The 22,737-nt window shown below is 42.0% G+C and overlaps 1 protein-coding gene across 3 annotated transcripts in view; it reads right to left on the reverse strand.

Annotated features, from left to right (window-relative positions):
- Positions 1-872: 872 nt before the first annotated feature.
- The window catches only part of SHC4 (SHC adaptor protein 4), a 60,389-nt gene continuing 38,524 nt past the window's right edge, over positions 873-22,737 (reverse strand). For all 3 annotated transcript variants that reach the window (XM_053364908.1, XM_053364906.1, XM_053364909.1), the window contains 6 exons: positions 20,424-20,550; positions 17,410-17,587; positions 15,479-15,539; positions 8,622-8,801; positions 4,504-4,745; positions 873-2,798 (listed from right to left, as the gene is read on the reverse strand). In XM_053364908.1, coding sequence (XP_053220883.1) covers positions 2,649-2,798; positions 4,504-4,745; positions 8,622-8,801; positions 15,479-15,539; positions 17,410-17,587; positions 20,424-20,550 — 938 coding nt within the window. In that variant the 3' untranslated portion in view covers positions 873-2,648. The remainder of the gene's footprint in view (positions 2,799-4,503; positions 4,746-8,621; positions 8,802-15,478; positions 15,540-17,409; positions 17,588-20,423; positions 20,551-22,737) is intronic.

Here is a 22,737-nt window from a genome sequence, read left to right on the forward strand (position 1 = left end):
TTGGGTCACCAGCTCAAGCTGATGGAAGGCATTCTGCACCATTGAGACCTCCTGAGCCTCAAGTGACAGCAAAGGATCAAGAAGTATTCTCAAGCTATATACTGTTCCTGTAGATGGAGTGTAAGTCCATCAAGAGCAAACCTCCCCCCACCCATCTGGTCTAAGGAACTGCGCACTAACAGTGCCTCTGTTTTATCTGGATTGAGCTTCAGTTTATTGGCTCTCATCCAGTCCATTACAGAGGCAAGACGATGGTCCAGCACATCCCATGCCACACCTACAGATGTAAGGGAGCTGTGTCTCAACAGCACATTGCTGACAACGTACTCCAAAACTTCAGATGACCCCACACAGCAGTTTCATGTAGATGCTAAACAGCATGAGGGATTAAAATTTAACCCTGAGGAACCCTGCATTGAAGGCTCCATTGGGCCAAACAGCACTCCCCAAGCATCATTGGGTGCCAGAAAGGTGACACCTGTCTAATATTTAATGGGAGAACATTCCAGAGTGTAGTTGCCAGAATACAAGAGGTCTGATTCCCAAATTGTGCAGAACAGACCTCCTGGTGACATTCAGGAGGCCCTCAGCTTCAGAACATAGTGATTGGCTGGGTTTGTAAGGGATGGTATGATCTTTCATGTATCTTGGTCCCAAGCTGTATAAGGCTTTATACACCAAAACTGCCATGAGCAGTGTAGTCACCAACAAGCTATCTTATGCTGCAAGCCTTTTGGTAAAATGTTGGGATTCTCAGCTTGGCATTGTGACAAACTGAGTGAACAGTGTGTTGATGTTTGTACACAGGCATGGTCCTCACAATAAATGGATTTTGAGTTTGAGTAAAAAGAACAGAAACAAAACATGTAGACTATATTTGCACAGACAAAGTTTATTTTTAAATGTCATTATTTTAAAAGCTAACCTTATTTAAGACTTTCATATATCCATTGTTGGGCATCCTAGGAGAGAATCACCATCTATTGCTCTGCCAACTTGTTCAGCTCTTACAAATATGATTTTGGTGGCATTGTGCTAATATATAAAAAGGAATATACCCTGAGAAAACTATCCTTTCCATGTGCAGTGTGGTCTTGAGTATGTGCACTTGGAAGTAAGTTCCAGTGACCAGGTTCATAACAATCAAATCCTGGCTTAATAAACCAGCATATATACGAGTGCCATGGACAAGCATGCAGTGGTTTATCAAGTCAGGATTAGAACATCTGAGTGTGGCCGCTGAGTTCAGTAAATATTACTCCCTAGATGTGTGTGCTTAAGAGTGTAGTCTTCTTTTTCAAAACTCCAAACACACTACTTGGTCTCTCTGTTATAAAGTACAGAATTGCTCCAGTATATGCTAATTTACATAATACTTCAGATTGACAACGGGTACAGAGACAATGCGGGGTGAATATTTATTTCTAAGAAACTTAGTTTCTTAACTTTTAGGAACAAAAGAAATCTAGTGGAGCTGAAAAAGAGCAGAGGGAAGGGGAAATACAGAGCATGCAAAATTTAAAAAGAGGAAAGGAAAGTAGCCAGTTTAAAAAGGTCCCCCTGCAAAATAACATATAATCTGTTTCCTGTAGCTTCTCTATATTGTAAACGTACAATGGAATTTGAGAGTGAAAGTTATTTCTGATACTTGTTGGCGTTATTAGTAAAATCATATTTGAGACTCTCAAAAATATTAGCATCTAACTAGGCTTACCATCCATTAAGTCCATCTCTTCTTTTCTTAAACAGCAGCATGACCTGCAAATGAAGCTTCAGCTATCGCTTAACATGTAGTGCTGCTGCTAAAGGCATAGAAGGGCTTTTTGAAAAGTAAGCAAACCTAAGTTTAACCCAGTGTCAGCTTCCATTTCAAAATTATGCTTAATTTACATACTTAGATTTAGCAAACGTTGCACAAACATTAAAAAGTTTAGGGATATTATTATTTATTACTACTAATGAATGAATCTGATACCTTTCTTAAGCTGTAGTCTTTCTCCAAAGCATACTTACATTTCACTGAAATTGATTAACGAAACTGTGAATTTTGGAGTAGCCCTCAAAGAAAGATCAGTATCATAATGGAAGTCGTTGTTGTTGTTTTATCGTTCTATTCAAATTGACCTGTGGGTTCTTTTATCTCTCTGTTTTTTGGCAATCATATCTTGTATACCTAGACAAATTAATCAACTAAATTTTTTAGAATCCAGTATAAAGATTATTTATTTCCCCACACCTCCTTGGTTAAAAGGCACATATTTCTATCATTCCAGCCAGTTTCTTCGAGTCAGTTTTGCTTTTGCTTGTGATCGTTTGCTTGTGCTTTTATATTTCATACTGATTCTAAAAATCATTAGAAAGTGATTCTGGTGCTTGGTATCTCCTCTCTCTCTTGCTCTCCAGGGTTTTATTTCCGTAAGGTAAAACTGTTATAGCTGTCCAGATGGGACTGTATAGATGTAAAGTAGATAAACACACTGGCAAGTAAATAACACACACGCACAAAGTCTTGTGTAACAGCATCTAGAGGCATCATCTATTCTTTGCAGAGCTGGATTCCTAGGATCCATGTTTCAGAATAGTCACTTGAAGTTTTGTTAGGAAAAAGAAAGCAGGAATTGTCTTGAGGATGGCGTAAGCCAACCTAATTATTTGTTATATTGCGGGTGTCCGGTCCCCTTCCTCAGAGGCTGCTTCAGATTTAATTCACTTCCAGAAGAGATTATTGGCAATTTATTTTCCATGTGGTAACGAATAAGATGATCCACACTGTCAAACACATGATCTTTGGTTCTAACCTAGAAAAGACAGCAAAAAAATTAAAGGCAAACGTTAGTTTTTCAATTGTGTGTCAATAAGGTGGCTCTACAGGGACGCGGGTGGCGCTGTGGGTTAAACCACAGAGCCTAGGACTTGCCGATCAGAAGGTCAGTGGTTCAAATCCCCGCGATGGAGTGAGCTCCCGTTGCTCGGTCCCCGCTCCTGCCAACCTAGCAGTTCGAAATCACTTCAAAGTGCAAGTAGATAAATAGGTACCGCTCTGGCAGGAAGGTAAACGGCGTTTCCGTGCGCTGCTCTGGTTCGCTAGAAGCGGCCTAGTCATGCTGGCCACATGACCCGGAAGCTGTACGCTGGCTCCCTCGACCAATAAAGCGAGATGAGCGTCGCAACCCCAGAGTCGGCCACGACTGGACCTAATGGTCAGGGGTCCCTTTACCTTTACCTTTAAGGTGGTTCTGCATCTCAAACCACCATATTGCACCTGCCTTCTCCCCAGCTTTTCTTCCACTTGCAAAATATTAAAAGCCGGAGTTTTGATTGCTGTATGCTACATGCCAGTAGCAGCTGGTGTGTGCCTTGTGGTGCTGGAGCAGCTTTGTTAACCCAGCTTCTCAACACAGTGGTCGCTGCTGGGCACTGAGCGGGCAAGGGGCTAGATGGCAAGGAGGTTGGTGCAGTGTGGGTGCAGCAGCGGAGCCAATCAGATGCTCACGCTATTGCTATTCCGTTGCACCACCCTCCCTGCCACCTTGCCTCTCCCCTCTCAGTTACTGGCAGGAACCTCTGCACTGGGAAGCTAGGTGAGCAATGTCACCCAACCTTGTTACATCCTGCTGTCTGCTTCTACTGCAGGGATCAGCAAACTTTTTCAGCAGGGGTCTGGTCTACTGTCCCTCAGACCTTGTAGGGGGTCGGACTATATTTTTTTTTGCGGGGGGGGGGGGGGATGAACGAATTCCTATGTGCCACAAATAACCCAGAGATGCATTTTAAATAAAACGACACATTCTACTCATGTAAAAACACGCTGATTCCCGGACCGTCCGTGGGCCCGGTTTAGAAGGCGATTGGGCCAGATCCAGTCCCTGGGCCTTAGTTTTCCTACCCATGTTCTACCCATGTTTCCTACCCATGTTCTACTCGAAAGACCTACATTGGCTCCCAGTACGTTGCCAAGCACAATTCAAAGTGTTGGTGTTGTCCTTTAAAGCCCTAAATGGCCTCGGCCCGGTATACCTGAAGGAGCATCTCCACCCCCATCGTTCTGCCCGGACGCTGAGGTCCAGCGCCGAGGGCCTTCTGGCAGTTCCCTCACTGCAAGAAGCAAAACTACAGGGAACCAGGCAGAGGGCCTTCTCAGTAGTGGCACCCGCCCTGTGGAACGCCTTCCCATCAGATGTCAAAGAGATAAACTACCTGACATTCAGAAGACATCTGAAGGCAGTCCTGTTCAGGGAAGCTTTCAGGGAAAATACACTAAGTGTGACATCTTAGTGTATTTTTGGTCTTTGTTGGAAGCCGCCCAGAGTGGCTGGGGAAACCCAGCCAGATGGGCGGGGTACAAATAATAAATTATTATTATTATCCTGGATCCAAGGCAGCATGCCTCTAAATACCAGTTGCCAGGGAACAAAACCAGACAATGCTATTTCTGGCATTCTGCACCTGCCCAGTGATCCTCCTAGTGATTATTACTACATCCATTTTCTTAAATGTTCCTACCTTGCCTTCAGGATCCACCAACAACAGATGCTTCGCTTGTCCTCCTTGTAGCCCACTCAAAACATACTGGCCAGGTGACGTCGTACTTTCACGCACCAAAAAATCCCCATCGTTCACTAAGAGGCTCTCTGCTGCTTTCCTGGTTAACTTTCCATGGTAGCATTCTTCATTCCATAGCTGCTGCTGTATGCCTGCAATGCTTCCAAGACTTGCCAGGTTCTGCTCAACCTCTTCCAATGATTCTGAAATTAAAGCGAAGGAAATGCACAGGTCTGCATTAGACAGTGCTTCAAACTAGCACCGGAACTGGAATATTAATAGATAATGTGTAAAATATTAATAGATAATGTGCAAGGGAATAATAAAAGAATCAATTGAATAATTATCAAACTACAACAACACAACAAGATGGAAGAAGCAAAAAAAATAAATATTGAGATCACACATGGGTGAAGGGTAGTGGGGAGTATAGGGGAATTTATAAAAAATTCTAATATAATATTTCTAATTGCATAGAATTTATATATAGCAAAGGGAAGTCTATAGCAATTAGGTATATTTTAATCTAGTCAACTATGTAATAGGCTTAGGTTACAAAACGAATATGGATTTTGAATTTGATGTTTGTAATTCTTTTTCGGTTTTGGAATAAAGTTTAAAAAAAAGCAGCGAAGGAAATGTACAGGTCTGCATTAGATAGTGCTTCAAACTAGCACCATTGGCATGCAATAAACTACCAGTAAAGAGACATGATCATGAGAACATAAGAAAAGTCCTGCTGCATCAGGCAGCATGCGGTGCAGAATCCTGTTCTCACAGAGGCTAGCCTATGGACAGCCTGAAAGCGGGACCTGAGTGCCAGAGCACTGTCCCCTCTTGGGATTCCCAGCGACTGACACTCAGAGGCCTATTGCCTCTAACAGCCCTTCCCAAACCTACAAGAATGAATTGACTTCCGGGTTGGCGCCATCGCTTAATGGCGGATTCCCTCCGAGCTCCGATTCCCTCCGGCTCCGTAGAGTTTGGGTCTGGCCGCTGCGGCGAAGCGGGGACCCCTAAAATCACAGGCGCGAAAGCCTGTGAACACAGAGACTCGGCGGGCACCATTTGCGCCCCCCCAATCCGTGAAGGAGCCTTTTTAAAGGCTTCGGAACGGGGACGGGGTGAGGCGTGGTGCTGAGAGTACTCCCTCGTCTACGGAGTGAAGCCGCAAGCCATTGACGGAGAGTGCTGACTTTTTCCTTGGATCAATTGGACTTTAAAACATCAACCCGTGAGTAATACGGAGATTGGGACCTTAAAATTTCTTTTTTGGATCAGGAACGAGCGGGGAAGGGTTAAAAAGGAAGTCCACCCCCCCTCTTTGTAAACAATCTAAAGCAAAGGACCGGTTAGCTAAGGTCGAGAGAATTTGTTTTTGCTTTTTAGTATAAGTTTTTAACTTCACGGTTCTGACATTATAAGAAGATTTACTGGAGGATAAAAGATAAATTTTGGGAGTTGAAATTTCACCCTCCCCTAGACCCGGGAGCGTCCCGCGAGAAAGCCTGCTGATGAAACACTGAAGAGTTTGACAGCTGTCAAGTTAGCTGTCAGACAGTTAGTTGTCAGCCAGAAAAAGAGAACTTTGTTTCTGTTGCTTCTGCTGGTTTATTTGTTATAACTTGCTGAAAATAAGGAAGGGCTGATACAAAATAACTGGACTTTTGGTTTTGAGCTGAAAGGAATATTAAGGAACTAAAATCCCCCTAGAGGGGTTTTAGTGACATTACATTACAAGAATGGCTGGAGGACGGAAATTCCAAGCAGAGTTGGACAGAGCATTTGTTCTCTTGGGAAAGTTACAAGATCAATTCAATGTTTTGGCTACAGAGGTTTCAGTACTATGCTTGACAGTGAATAACAGTGTTGAACCTGATAAGGACTTGAAACAGGAAGCCCATTTAACTGAACAAATAGATGAAACTGAAAGTTTTGACAAGATGGAGCAATATGTTGCTCTAGAAGAAAATGAAGAAGGAGCTGGAATTCTGCAGAAGCCAAAGGAGAGTTGCAATTTGAGGCCTGACATGATGACAAATAAGGAAAATAAAAATTTGATGTGGAAAGCCCGGCCTGAATTGGAGACTGAAAAATGGAGAGATCTCCTTTGCTGGAGATCTGAAGACCTGAGGATTACAAATTTGCTGAAGGTGAAAGTTGGAGCTTTGGGGACATTTGGATTTGAAAGGAGTATGAAACAAGAGTTGGAGTACCCCACAGGCTTTGTTTTTAAGTATGGAGGTCTGGCTGGAAGCAATATGGATCCTGTTGGGCCGGAGCCTCTCCGAGATTTGGGGTTTAGTACCAAGGACTATCAAAAAGACCGGCAGAAAGGAACTGAGAGAGATATAAGGGCCTCGGACGTGAGATCTCCAGGCTAAATAACATAAAGACTGATGGATATTGGTTGGGGACTGGAACCGGGAAAAGGGTGGGTGGAGTTTGGGAATCCAAAGGGTATACAAATATAATCTGCTTTGCTTTTATATTTTTGCTAGTTGTATGGAAATTGGGAAAATCGTGGAAGGGAAATTTTGGTCGACTTTAGGAAAAAGGTTTAAGAATAATTAATGAGGTATAAGTATTGATGTGTAAATTTGGACAAGGTAAAATTGGTTTTTAAAATAAATAGAAATAAGGTTTGTAAAAATAAATTGAGGAAATGGAAGAAAGAAGAAAAGTAAAATAACAGCATGTTAGAACAAATTTTTAAGTTAAAGTGGAGAAATAAGTTAAGGATTTGCTGAACTGACAATCTAAATTGGAATACAAGAAGGGGAGGTGTGAGGAGGTCTGAGAAATAAGGTTAAAGAAAATAAGTAATTGAAACTTTATGTGTTTTTAATTGTTGTTAATTTTTGAATTTTTTGTATTGTCTTTATTTTGTTTATTTTTGTTTTTGATGTATGCTGAAAATACCAATAAATATTTATTAAAAAAAAAGACTTCCGTGTCACTTAGCTTTTTTGAACAAGGATTCCCATCATTCAGTGATGTCTTTACAAAGCAAACTTAAGACACTTTAGCTTTGAAGACACAACAAACTTGTGTAAAATGTCCCCAAGCACTCTTGCTTTAAAATATGTGTTACTCGATCCAGCTAAGATACACCTGGTCTAGGCTGCATGATTTGGAAGAATGCCGTCAATCAGCAGGTGACAGTAATCCACCAGAAATTCACCAGTGATCCACAGCCTACATTCTTCTGCCCATCCCTGCTGTAAAACTCAATGGAAACCAAAAGAAAATGCACAAGTTTTATTATTGACTGTTGTGAATATTTGCCTATCAACCAACTGGGAAAAGGTTATTGCACTGCAGTTCACTGGGGAATAGTTTCAACAATGAGAAAAGGATTTTTAAATTGTAGGGTAGTGTAGCGGCTTGCACAATTGTTATTATTTAAACAGTTACCGTAACTAGTAAACGTAAGGAGTGTGGACAGGAGACTGGCCACAGTAAATGGAGGGCACCTTTTTCACTGTTCCCTGCTTGTACTGGGGAGAAACAAACCATTATTCCTGACATCCAAACCACAGTGGTTTGTTTCACTCCCAACAAACCTCAATAATAAGATCAAGCTTATTATTAGCTTACCAATCAAGGTTTGCTTGGTGTGAAATAAACCACAATCCATGGCTCAGATGTAATGCGAAGCCAGGGGTCGTGGTTGTTAGGATTCTTGCCCCGTGCTTGCAGTCATGGGATTGTTTTATCACATGATGGGAAGAACCAGGTACTCAGTTTCTCCTTGGAGGAAAGATGGGATATAAATAGAACAAATAGTAGATGGATGTGATATGAGGCAGCTTCCTGTGTGTAGAAGGGCAGAAATCCAGAGAAGCAGGGAAGTGGAAGCACCAGCTTATGAAGAGGGTATATGTACACTGTGTGTTGAGTAATAATGGTCATCTGTTACTGCTCATTGTTTTCATTAATGCTAAATTTGGCATTGCTCATCTTGAGTCTCATATCAAGAACAGATGCTTAGCAGGTTTCAAAAAGCCTGAAAGGCTTGCAAGGATTCACATTTCTTTTAAAGCCTCATGGCATGTACTGTAGGAATATGAACGTACTTGAATGGTGAACAGGGCTGCCACAGGTCTGTTCCGCACTGCAGCTTCTGGTAGTACTAGGCATGGTCTGCAAATTCTGAGTGTTGATATATCGAGGGTCGTCAAAAAGATCCATTTTGCTTGCATTTTTCAGCAGTGAAGCATCTCTCTTTCCTCCCTGCCCTTGTTCAGTGCAGCCATCTGCAGTTAATTGCAATAGAAAGAGACTTCCTTTATTTCACAATAAACATTAGTAAAACACTTGACATTTTCCAAATGCGTTCTTCCAAGACATGTTCAAAAAAAATCGTGGGCCTACTTATATAATATTTTCAGCACATATGAAAAAATGAATTTCTAGCATACAAGGCTATCCTACATAAACACCAATATCGAACTATGATGTTGTGAACTGATTTCTACCACTATAATCCCATCAGCTCAGAACCACAATAGGGAAGAGAATGTATAATGTCCCAGACTCAGTAGGGATGAGGAAGACATTTGATTCAGTTTGCATTTAGAGGTGAACCATAATTTGTACTTTCTGAAATATTCTGTAACTGAAATCCACCTTCCTTTGAAATTAGCACTTCTCTGATTTTTGAAATGCAATTCACCAGCCAAGCAGTATGTACAAAGATACATATACTGGGGTAAAGTTTGCATATAAATGCATTTATCATCTTATGATCCCTGTGGAACAGAGACAGATTTAGGGTAGCACAACTTGTTTGATTGCATAGAACCTTGGGGGCTCTGCAACTTAGGTAGAACGGAAGGTGGGGGTGCCAAATTTTGGTGTCACAAAGTACGCTGCGGAAATTTGAAACCCCAAGGCCCGTCACTGAGTGAAATCCTCCAGGTGGCTCACATAGCAATATTAAAATTACAGCATCTATTACAAAATTTAGAAAGTCTGTAACAAGCACGGCACACATCATCGTTTAGGGCGGAAGAAGAGGAGGAGTTTGGATTTGATATCCCGCTTTATCACTAGCCTAAGGAGTCTCAAAGCGGCTAACATTCTCCTTCCCCTTCCTCCCCCACAACAAACACTCTGTGAGGTGAGTGATGCTGAGGAACTTCAGAGAAGTGTGACTAGCCCAAGGTCACCCAGCACTGCATGTGGAGGAGTGGGGAAGTGAACACGGTTCACCAGATTACAAGTCCACCACTCCTAACCACTACACCACACTGGCTCCCTTACGTTACATACACACACAGATCTAAAAAGCCCCTGATGCTTACATTTTCTAAAGCAAAGCAGCTTCTGGAAGGGGATATAACGATAAGATCATGAATGGGGAAAGGGTTAAGCGTCTCATCTCCATCTCTGCTCCAGATCTCCCTCTCCTATCTAGGAAAATCAGCTGAATTTTGTTGCCTGAATTTGTGTGAAATGTGGAAGTTGTGGCCTTAGTGTTATAAGCGTTATATGTTGCCTGACAGCTGCTGGCCTTTACAAGTAGAGCAAGCCAAGGGTGGCGTCAGATATAATCTGCTGAGGCCCACGTCCCTGCAGCAGACCCACTACTACTTTCTCTTTTTTTAAAAATGATATTTTATTCAAATTTCAAAAAAAGATTACAAAAATAATAAGAAAATAAAAAAGAAAGCAAATAATACAAAATACAGAGTAGAAAAAAAAAGAAAAAAGAAAAATCAGTAAAAAATAAGTCCATCTTTCAATATCTTGCCTTTCATTCACTTGTTTCCCTGACCTCCTCACACCTCCCTTTTTTGTATTCCATTTCGAGTAGTTAATTCAGCAAATCCTTTCCCTCTTTGTTTTTATCTTAGTTCTTTATCTTAACATATTATAACCTTATATTTTCATCTATTAACAAATCATTTTTACATACTCCTTTTTAACATTGTTGCTAAAACCGCTTCATTTCATTCCGACAACATTTTAACATTCATTAATTTTGCAGTGTTTCTGTAAATAGTCCTTAAATTTCTTCCAATCTTCTTCCACCGACTCTTCTCCCTGGTCTCGGATTCTGCCAGTCATTTCCGCCAATTCCATATAGTCCATCACTTTCATCTGCCATTCTTCCAGAGTGGGTAAATCTTGTGCCTTCCAATACTTTGCAATAAGTATTCTTGCTGCTGTTATGGCGTACATAAAAAGAGTTCTATCCTTCTTTAACACCAATTGGCCGACCATGCCCAGGAGAAAGGCCTCTGGTTTCTTTAAGAAGGTATATTTAAATACCTTTTTCATTTCATTATATATCATCTCCCAGAAAGCCTTAATCCTTGGGCATGTCCACCAAAGGTGAAAGAATGTACCTTCATTGTCTTTACATTTCCAACATTTATTAACGGGCAAATGATAGATTTTTGCAAGCTTGACTGGTGTCATGTACCACCTGTATATCATTTTCATAATATTCTCTCTTAAGGCATTACACGCTGTGAATTTCATACCTGTGGTCCACAACTGTTCCCAGTCAGCAAACATAATGTTATGTCCAACATCTTGTGCCCATTTAATCATAGCAGATTTAACTGTTTCATCCTGAGTGTTCCATTTCAACAGCAAGTTATACATTCTTGAAAGTATCTTAGTTTTTGGATCTAGCAGTTCTGTTTCCAATTTTGATTTTTCCACCTGGAAGCCAATTTTTTTATCCAAATTGTAAGCCTCCCTTATTCGATAATAATGAAGCCAATCTTGCACTTTATCTTTTAGTTTCTCAAAACTCTGCAATTTCAGTTTGTCTCCTTCTTGTTCCAGAATTTCCCAATATTTTGGCCATTTGGCCTCCATATTGAGCTTTTTCTGGGCCTTTGCTTCCATCGGTGACAACCACCTTGGGGTTTTATTTTCAAGTAGGTCCTTATATCTTATCCAGACATTAAACAATGCTTTCCTGACAATATAGTTTTTAAATGCTTTGTGTGCTTTAACCTTGTCATACCACAAATATGCATGCCACCCAAAAACGTTATTAAAACCTTCTAAATCCAAAATGTCTGTGTTCTCAAGAAGCAGCCATTCTTTCAACCAGTACAATGCTGCTGATTCATAATAGAGTTTAAGGTCTGGCAGGGCGAATCCACCTCTTTCCTTTACATCAGTTAATATTTTAAATTTTATTCTGGGCTTCTTGCCCTGCCAGACAAATCTAGAAATGTCTCTCTGCCACTTCTTGAAACAGTCCATTTTGTCCAAAATTTGCAATGATTGAAACAAAAATAACATTCTTGGCAATATATTCATCTTTATAACAGCAATTCGACCTAACAAGGAAAGCTTCAAATTTGACCATTTCTAGATCCTTTTTCACTTCTGACCAACATTTCTCATAATTGTCTTTAAATAAATTCAAGTTCTTAGCGGTCATGTTAACCCCCAGGTATTTTACTTTCTTAACCAATGTTAAACCTGTCTCCTTCTGAAACCTCTCTTTCTCAATCGGTGTTAAGTTTTTCTCAAGAACCTTAGTTTTTAACTTGTTCAACTTAAATCCTGCCACATGACCAAATTCTTGAATCAATTCTAATACTCTTTTAGTACTAGATTCTGGCTCCTGTAACGTCAGTACTAAGTCATCTGCAAAAGCTTTCAATTTGTACTGTTTAGCTCCGACCTGTATACCTTTAATCAAAGGGTCCCTTCTGATCATATTTAGCAAAACCTCCAGGACCGAAATAAAGAGCAATGGGGAAATTGGGCAGCCTTGTCGTGTCCCTTTCTCTGTCTTAAATTCCTCTGTCACCACATTGTTAACAATTAGTTTGGCCTTTTGTTCTGAGTAAATTGCACCTATACCGTTTTCAAAACCTTGACCAACCCCCCCATCCCCTGAAGATTTTTCTTCATAAAACTCCAAGAAATATTGTCGAAGGCTTTCTCCGCATCTACAAATATTAAGACTGCTTTAGTATTAATATTCTCTCTGAATCTAAGTTCCAAAAGTCTGCAAATTCATGCATAAGAAAGTCACTTAGGTTATCTTTCTCAAGTTCAGGTACCGCCCTGATCCTTAAATTTGTCTGTCTTTCCTTCAGTTCAATCATAGAAAACATTGATCTGTGGTCCTCAAGTTGCCTACATATTGGTGGTATCTTTTCCTCTACGGCCAGTGCTTTTTCCTTTGCTTCTTCAGCTGTCTTTCGGGTCAAAGTAGATTCCTGCAGCAATTTCTCAATAGATTCTGTGTTAGAATTCATCTTCTGTCCCAAATTATTGATGCTTGTAGTATTCTGATCAATTATAGTTGATGCTTCAGCTACTTGTTTACTCAGTTTTTCCAGAGATTCATTAATTTTGCCTAATGCCACAGCTAAAACATCTTCAGATGCCATTCCTTTTGGATCAACTTGAACAGGTGCTGCCCCTGATGGTGCAGAAGGGCCAGATGCTGATGCTCTTCGCTACTGCCGAATTTTCCCATATCTTGTTGTTTTTTCCTGAGGCAAGTTTGCCATAACACCTTATCTGAAGCTCAAGGTCAGTCCCACGGCCGGAGTTTGTTTTGCTGTGGAAAATTCCCCTGGCCAATTTGGAGTGGAAAATTCCCTGGCCAGTTGTAACTTCCCTGGCCAGTTGTAAATTGCAAAGTTCCTCTAGGGGGACACAGTAACAGTCAATTCTTGTTGCATTAAAGTAACTTTTCCAAATCCCCCATTTAACAAAGTAAACAACCGTTTCAATTTCAATTTCAATTTCAGTTACTTTACAGTTCCTTAAAGTCCGGAGAAGCCAGTCAGAATCAAAAGTATCTCTCTTGCAGAGTTAACTGTCAAAAGGTTACAATGTCCATAAACAGCGCGATTCACAGTACGGCAATCTTATTAGCACTTGACAGCCCGTTCCCAAACATTAAGCGGTGGTCTTTGTTTCTTTTTCCTCTCTTTTTGCAGGCAAAAATACTTCTCCCTCTTCCCTCCCCTCTCCTGCAATTCAGGGAGGGAGATCTTTTGTCTTGATGTTAGGATTTAAGTCCTTTTAAAGCGATTTTCCAGGTCTTAGTTTAAATAGTCTTTGCTTTGATCTGTTTACAAGAAACAGAAGGCGGACTTCCTGTTTACACCTTCCCGTTTTCGGTACCAAATTAGTGCTTTTTCTTCCCTTATTTTCAAATCTTTAAATTCAACCTCCTCACGGTAGTTGTTTTGCTGGCCGAATTGTCACAGGAAAAAAGTCAGCGCTCTCCGACAACAGCTGTGCGGCTTCACTCCACAGAAGAAGCAATTGACTCTCAGCACCGCGCCGCTCACCCCGTTTCGCTCCGGAGCCCGTAACTGGGTTCCTTTGCAAATTGGGGGGGCGCTGAAGGTGCCCGCCGAGTCCCACGGTCACAGGCTTCACCCGCCTGTGGTTTTTTGAAGGGTCCCCGCTTCACCGCAGCGGCAAGACCCGATTTCCGTAGAGCTATCTCCCTCCGAGTTAGAGGGAATCCGCCATTGCCGATGGCACCGACTCCGATGGCTCCCCACTACTACTTTCTCATGTTGTTGTTCCTCCTTGGTTCACCTGCTCCTTCTCAGTATGCAAACAAGAGTGAGGAGGTGAAGCAGCACCCTCTGTTGCCTTTCGCTTTCCTTCTGGGTGGCTGTGAGGACTGTGCCTAGAGAGAGTGCAAGTGAACGAGCAGCGGTAACAGTGGCCAAGGTGGGCTCCCTTGGAAATGGGGGCCCATTGAGACCTATCTATGAAATATCATACTGGAAACTTAAGAAGAACTGCATTGTGTCCTTTGAAACATTTGATGCCTACGGACGGCTCTGGGAATGTAACGCAAAGGAGTGTTATGGTTCTCTCAGGACATTTCCCTGTGATGGTGATTGTGTAGAAAAGTGCTCCAGGGCACTTTGAAACAAACGCCTAGTTCACATGCCACATTCTTGGCAAGGAGTGTAAACATAGCTGTCAACTTAAAGATTTGAAAATAAGGGACAAGCAGCCTCGAAAATAAGGGATCAGCAGCCAAAATAAGGGATTTTCCCAGCACAGGTATGTTCAACTTCTGAGCCCCTCCAAGCCAAAGGCAGAAAGCCCAGCCAGCAGCCAAACGAAGCCTCAGGTGGTGGTTCCCACAGCGCAGCAACCCGGCAAAGGGGATGCAGCAAGGAAAACCACCTTCACCTCTCCGCTGGGAAGTGCTGAGCAAAGGCGAGTCCCCAGGCAATGCGGCCAATTTGATCGGCGCAAGGCATGCAAGCTCCACCCCCCAGTCGTTCTTAGACTCCTTATTGGGTGAGCAATGCAGCCAAGCAACACAGATGGAGCCTCCCTGGCGGGCAGGGAGGGAGGGAGAGGAGCTGCTACCTTTTAAACCCGGGAAATTTAAGGGACATCATCAATAAGGGACAGCAGCGGGACACGGCACTGGGATAAGGGAGTTTCCTGCCAAATAAGGGACGGTTGACAGCTATGAGTATACATCCTCTTCTGCCTGTACCTGCCTCAGTTTTCCACCCCACTTCACTCAACAGTTAATGCAGAAAGACATAGCTAAAGAGCCCTCCCGGTTCCCTTTGCCAACCACTCATTCATTCAACCTAGGTGGAAGGCTGAAGAAACTCTCTTTCCCCCCTCCCCACTCCATCCTGAAGCACTCTGTTAACCAGGCAGTGTTTCTCTGTCTGTAAAGCACACATTAAAAGCTCATTACTTCCCCCAAAGAATCATGTCTCGTATTTGCTTGCATTATCTCAATTACTGACCTCAGACAGACATGTGAATTGTGGCAATTTCCACCCCTGTTTCTAATGGAATTCTGAAACACCCTCAGCAAAGGAGAAGAAGAGGCAGAGGCAGGCTTGACCAAAGGCAGAACAGAGCTTGATTCTACATTTTCCATTCCCCCATGAAGAGGGCAGTTTGTGACTTAGGTCTTGGGAATCCACAGGTGGCTTACCTACTGCCTTGTTCTCCTCTGGGCAGTTTTCATAAATATTTGTGGATTTGGGGCTCCCAGTCTGAAAGAAGCAGAAATTAATCATATAGGGTGTTCATTGCTTTTTTAATGTCCAGTCAAATCCAATCCTATGAAGCTCATTTGTAGAAAACACACACACATAGTTTTGCCTAACAAATTACATGTCACCTATCTTTGGTGCTGTCCTCACGGCAAAAGCTGGAAAAGGTTCAGGAAAGGGCGACCAATTTGATCAAGTGGTTGAAACAACTCCCTTATGAGGAAAGGGTATAACATTTGGGGCTTTTTAGTTTATGAAAAAAGGTCAGGGAGGACTCGAGGATGGTTTGTAAAATTATGCACGGAGTAGAGAAAGTCTCATCCAAAGTGGCTGACTGCTGTAAGTTCCAAGAAAGATGAAAGAAAGTATGGTACTTCTTTAGACAGTGCAACAGTTGGATCTACTACAAAGCTAATGAAGCTTAAGCTTTCAGGGCCCCTAATCCTAGAAGGGCCCCAGAAGCAACTTCAGTCCACATGGCTTAAAAACTTTGGATCTTGTAGACCTAACTGGAGTGGCAGGACTGAAACGGACTTTTTGTGGTGCTGTGGTTAAACCACAGAGCCTAGGACTTGCCGATCAGAAGGTTGGCGGTTCGAATCCCCGCGACGGGGTGAGCTCCCGTTGCTCGGTCCCTGCTCCTGCCAACCTAGCAGTTCGAAAGCACGTCAAAGTGCAAGTAGATAAATAGGTACCACTCCGGCGGGAAGGTAAATGGCGTTTCCGTGCACTGCTCTGGTTCGCCAGAGCGGCTTAGTCATGCTGGCCACATGACCCGGAAGCTGTACACCGGCTCCCTTGGCCAATAAAGCGAGATGAGCGCCGCAACCCCAGAGTCGGCCACAACTGGACCTAATGGTCAGGGGTTCCTTTACCTTTATATTTCAAAAATCCCAAAGTTGGACAGTCAGCAGCACAGATGTTGTAAAGGTGTGGTGATCTGTCATGGAACAACCTCACTGAAGAAGGCAACAGTGGTTATCCAGACCTTGTGGCTGGTTGTGAAGGTGGCCCCATGACAGTTCAAGCTTCAGGACCCAAAAAATATAGGTCCGCCACTGGATTCTGGGTTGGTCAAGTAAGGTATAAATATCAAGAGTCTGACATTTTTATCTTTGCTGGCTTGCTCTAGAAGGTTCCCCCCGTTGCTGATTTCTTGGCTTGAGACTCCAGCCCAGACTTCTCCAATCGGGTGCCCTCCAGATGATATGGACTGCAACACCTGCATTTCTCCTTATCTAGGTTAACGCTTGGGCCTCAGACAGCCTCCCAAGTCCTATCTCTCTATCTGAGCAATGTCTCACAGTTTACCTGTCTTGCTCAGCTCAAATGTCACTCTTGACATAGTGCAGCCTTCCCCAGCTTGTTGAACTACAACTCCCATCAGCCCCGGCCAGTATGGTCAATGGCCAGAGATAATGAGGAGCTATAAGCCAAAACATTTGGGTGACACCAACTTGGGAAAGTCTGTTCTAGTTATTTCTAGGGAATTAAAGAAATCTCTTCTCATACAGTCAAATTTCAGTGCAAGGTGTGTTGTTAAGGGCCTTTTCAGTTGTGGCTCCCCATCTGCAGAATGCTCTCCCCAGTATGGTCCACCTGGTACCATCATTGACCTATTTTCAGCACCAGGGGAATACTTGCATTCCCCCCCAGGAATGTGATAGACTGAAATGGTGTCATTATTGTTAGTGTGCTGCCAAGCTTCCTTTCACTGTTACAGCAGTTGCTTGTTCTGTTTTTTATGGTATTATGCATCTATGTTTTCAGTGTGTTGTAAGCTGCCTGGAAAACTCTGAGTAACAAGCAATCAAGAAGTCTAAATAATGTTAAATAATAATAATGTCCTATCAATAATAAACACACTTACTGGACAATATTGCTGTTCATAGTGCACAGGGCACTTAGTTCTTTGTTCTGTGGGTACTTTCAGCCTGGCATCTAATAGTCCACCCGCAGGAGGCTCTTTCCCTGGGATTTCATTATAGTATTCATGATCTTCCTTATCCTGAATATTCCACGTGGATCCACCAAGATTAAGCACTTCTCTGTTCAAAATTAATCAACATTACAAAATGCACAACTTTCGAATGTGTCTCATAAAATGAGCTGCAAGTAGTTTCAAACTACATTAAATTAAATCAACCAGTGAATGCATTGACAATGTATTTATTATATAGATTCTGCTCTTCTGCTAATGGAACTCCCAGAATGGCTTCACAACAGAAACAAAGGCAAGAAATACATCTAAAACAAAGAAGCCAAGCAGCCATAAAATTAAACCTTAAAGAACTCCCCCCGAAAGGAAAAGTTTTAATGTGATGACAGATATACATCATAGCTTCGTGGGAACTTCGTAGGAAAGTTATTCCAAACATCTGGCACCACCACCCAAAAGCCCCTGTTATGCTCACTCACCGAGTGGTCTGAGATGATGGCACAGAGGGTGCGATTCCCCAGGCTTTTCTTAAAGTTCAGTCAGGTCTATACAGCAATTTTTAATTGAGACTGTAGAGCTTCTAAGTGGGCCTTTTCTGTGGTGGAGTCTTTCAAAAGGAGTGGTGTAGCTCAGGTCTGGGAGCCAAATATGGCCCACTATGCCTCTCTATCCCCACTCTGACCACACCCTTCACTCAACCTGCTTTTTACTCTAAGTGTTTTAGCCTGGTGAAAATATGGTATTCTAATAATGCCTCTTTTTGTTCTGATGGAGGACAGAGAGGTTTGTGTCAATGTCTGTAGCTTACTGTACAATAATAAAATTTGCATCCATTGCCCCTCCCACCACTGGCATGTAGCTCTTGGAAGTTTGCCCAGAAGTGAAAGTGGCCCTTAAGATGACAATGGTTCCCCATTCATGTCTTTCAATGTCATGGTAACATTTTTTTAAATCAAAGTTTTAAACAATCTTTTATGAACTGCTTTGTGAGGTCCTTCTGAAAGTGGCAGATAAACATCTTAAATAAATAAATGTAGCATTTTGCTGCAGTTGGAACTGCAGCAAAATATTAATGAATTACATCGTAATTGCAACCAAGAAATCTGAAAAATCGTCCGTTTGGATACCCCCCTCCCCCCAGGGGCAAAAAAAACAAACAAACTTTGCTGTGTCTTTTCTGTAAAAATGCAATGCAGCTAATCTTGAATCCTGCTTTTTAATTTATAATGAGAATATAATTTTATAAACGGCCGGGAACAGGAAAGAGACAGAGTTCAAGTAGTCTGGTTAGGAGTACCGGTATATAATTCAAGAATTTAATTATATAATTCACCGTGGCTGGAGAAGCAGCCATTCAATTTGCAGAGCAATAGATGGACAACATTTCACATCTGTTCACCTATAAGTGCGGAGCACTCAACTTATTCATAAGTCATGCCTTATACCACCAGCCTTTCTCAAGCTGTTGTCCTCCAGATATTTTGGACTACAATTCTCATTAGCCCCAGCCAACATGATGGTAATAGTCCCAAACATGCGAAGGGCACTACTTTGGCAAATGCTGCCTTATACAGAGCCAGACCACTAATCCAACAAACACAGTGTTAGCTACTGTGACTGGCATCAGGTCTACAGGCTGGAGTGTTTCAAAGCAGCGCTGCTGGACATCCTATTACCAGGAGTATGTTGGGCTTGAATCTAGAACCTGCACAAACCTAGAACCCACACACTGAGCATGGACTCTGCCACTAAACTGTGTGCTCTTCTGCACAATTTACAATCTATTTGTGATTTTTCCTCGGAGTTTTATTTTCTATGGGATTTTATTTTAGGTTACCTTTAGGACTGCATCTTGGTTATAGGAAGCAGTGTGTCCTGGGGCTAGATAATGAGAAGAGCTTCTGGTCATGACATTATGTTTGCTGACTGGGAACAGTTATGGACCACCGGTATAAAGTTTACGGCATGTAATGCCTTAAGAGAGAATATTATGAAAATGATTTATAGGTGGTACATGACCCCAGTCAAGCTTGCAAAAATCTATCATCTGCCCAATAATAAATGCTGGAAATGTAATGAAACTGAAGGTACTTTCTACCACCTTTGGTGGACGTGCCCAAGGATTAAGGTCTTCTGGGAAATGATCTATAATGAAATTAAGAAGGTTCTTAAGTGCACCTTTCATAAGAAACCAGAAGCTTTTCTCCTGGGCATGGTAGGCCAATTGGTGTCAAGGAAAGATAGGATGTTCTTTATGTATGCTACAACAGCAGCAAGAGTTCTTTTAGCGAAGTATTGGAAGACACAAGAACTACCCACGCTGGAAGAATGGCAGACGAAGGTGATAGACTACATGGGACTGGCTGAGATGACTGGCAGAATCCGTGACCAAGGAAAAGAGACGGTGGAAGAAGATTGGAAGAAATACAAAGTTTACCTTAAGAACTGTTATAAAATTAATGAGTGCTAAGATGTCAAGGGTAATGAAAAAAAACAGAATTACAGCTGTAAATGACTGGGTAAGAGAAGAAGGATTAAAGAAAGTGAGTTACAAGTTAATTGAAGTGAGGGGTTGCTGAAGAAAATTTTAAAATAGGGATGCAGAAAAGGGAGGCATGGGGAAGTCAGTGAAATAAGGTTTATGAAAAAGAGGTTATGAAATTATACGTGTTTATATGTTTGTTTGTTTATGTATTGTGAATTGTAATGTGTTTAATTTATGTTGGAAAACCAATAAAAATTTATATATAAAAAAAAAAGATAATGAGAAGAGCTTCATTTGGCTCCCAGGCCTGAGTGTTCCCAGCCCTGACATAATGCTCTCTTGGTGAATGACAAGGTATGGGACAGTAGAGATGTAGAGAGAAAGAGATACACTGCAAGGCCCTTGAAATCAGCATGCAAATAGCAGGTATATTCACATTATTTCCCAGCACCATGCTGACCTTTCATTGGAAGCAATCAAAGTGGATGGATTCTTCAAGTACTGTTTGAAACGGAGCTCAAAAGCTTGCCCTATGGTATTTATGACTTCCTGGGCTATTCCGCTGGGACATTCCAGTATATGGCAGGCTAAAAAAAAAAAAAACAGAGAAAAGTTGTGGAAAACAAATAAATCATTGTCATATATTAAAAGGCTTAGGAGTCTGATTATCAAGAGTGCTGTGCAGGTAAAAGTTCCATTGAAGTGAAGGTTAGAAGGGGAGTTATGTGAGGCTGCTGTTTGTGGACTTTAGCTCAGCTTTTAACACTATCCTCCCCCATAGACTGGTGTCCAAGCTAGAGGCGATTGGACTCTCCAACTCCACCTGTCTCTGGGTTTTGGATTTTTTGTCAGAACGTTCTCAGAGGGTTAGAGTAGGGTCACATATGTCCACAGCCCTTAGCCTTAACACCGGCTCACCACAGGGTTGTGTGTTGAGTCCCCTGCTCTATGCTCTCTATACGCATGACTGTACAGCCACCTATTCCAGCAACAAAATCATCAAGTTTGCTGATGACACTACGGTGGTAGGGCTCATTTCAGGAGGGGATGAGTCCGCCTATCGGGACGAGGTGGAGCGGCTCTGTGTTTGGTGTGGAGAGAACAATCTGGCTCTTAATACGGCTAAGACCAAGGAATTAGTGGTGGATTACAGGAAAAAAAAGGCGGACATTCAGCCCTTGCATATCAATGGGGAACGGGTGGAGAGGGTGGCGGAATTCAGGTTTTTGGGAGTAACTATCGATCAGGGCATGACTTGGAGCGCAAATACCACTGCTCTGGTGAAGAAGGCCCAGCAGAGAATTTATTTCCTCAGACTTTTAAAGAAGAACAATCTGAGTGAGAGACTGCTGGTGTCCTTCTACCGAGGCTCCATAGAGAGCATTCTTACATACTGTATTTGTGCTTGGTTCTCCAGTTGTACAGCTAGGGAGAGGAAGGTGCTCCAGAAGGTCATAACCACAGCACAAAGGATTATTGGTCAACCTCTCCCATCTTTGGAAGAATTGTACGGTTCCCGTTGTCTTAGGAAAGCAAACAACATCCTGCAGGATTCATCTCACCCGGGATACAGTCTGTTTGCACTACTGCCTTCTGGCAGGAGATATAGAAACATCAAGTCAAGGACAAATAGACTGAAAAACAGTTTTTACCCGAGAGCTGTGGCCCTTTTGAATGCTGTAACTCGATAGTGTGACCTGGGAGATTGATGGGTGTGGGTGTGGCTGGAATGTGGTTAGTTGGTTGTTGTTGTTGTTTTGCTTTTGTTGTTTTTAAGGGATGGCATCCAATTTCGTTGCACTTGTGCAATGTTGCACGTGTGTAATGACAATAAAGAATCTATCTATCTATCTATCTATCTATCTAGAACAGTTTCCAGAGTAGTACAACAAAGGAATCAAATCTAACCTAAGTTCTCAAACTTTCCAACGGGAATCTGTTGAGAGGGTTGAAATTTCCTTAAGCCCACCAATTACAAAATAGCAGTGCAGAGGTGGAGCCACTAACAAAATGGCAGAAGATGGAAGTGGAGCTTGGAATAATCAGCTGGCAATTGCAAACATCATTCTCTACTGATATCTGTTTGCTCTTTAGAGCTTGCTTAATTCTTTGAGGCAGTGGTTTCCTTGTGAATTTCATAGTTCATCTTTCCTCAGGCCAAGTACAGACATTGGCTCTGGAGGTATACTGGAGAATACTTTTAGGGAGATAAGGGTTTTAATCGTTACTTCAGACTTTCGGGAGTAAATTCTACTATGTTCAAGATTTAAGCCACAGTGCTGTGCACACTCATCCGGAAGTTAGCACCATTGAATACAGAGTGACTTCTGAGTTAGCTTGCATAGAATTGCACTGTTAATTCTTTTATGATAAATGGCTTCTGTACCTTTTATAAACCCTTCTCCAATTCCCATTTTTAAAAAAATTTCTTTCATAAATCGCCAGGAGACATTATCGAACGCTTTTTCTGCATCGATGAAAATCAATGCAGCTAGTTTGTCAATTCTGTTTTCTAGATATTTGATAATGTCTACTACATTTCTAACATTATCCTTTAGCTGCCTTCCCAGTAAAAACCCGGCTTGGTCTTTATGAATTATTTTGTTTAAGAGTCTTTTTAATCTCTCAGCCAACACATCTGCGAATAACTTATAATCATTGTTCAATAATGAAATGGGTCTGTAATTTTTAACCTCAAAGCCGTCAGTGTCTTTTTTTGGAATTAAAGTGATGTAAGCTTCTTTCCACGTGTTTGGTATTTTCCCCTCTTTTAA

This window comes from Podarcis raffonei, chromosome 14, assembly GCF_027172205.1.
Source record: "Podarcis raffonei isolate rPodRaf1 chromosome 14, rPodRaf1.pri, whole genome shotgun sequence".
NCBI classification, from domain to species: domain Eukaryota; kingdom Metazoa; phylum Chordata; class Lepidosauria; order Squamata; family Lacertidae; genus Podarcis; species Podarcis raffonei.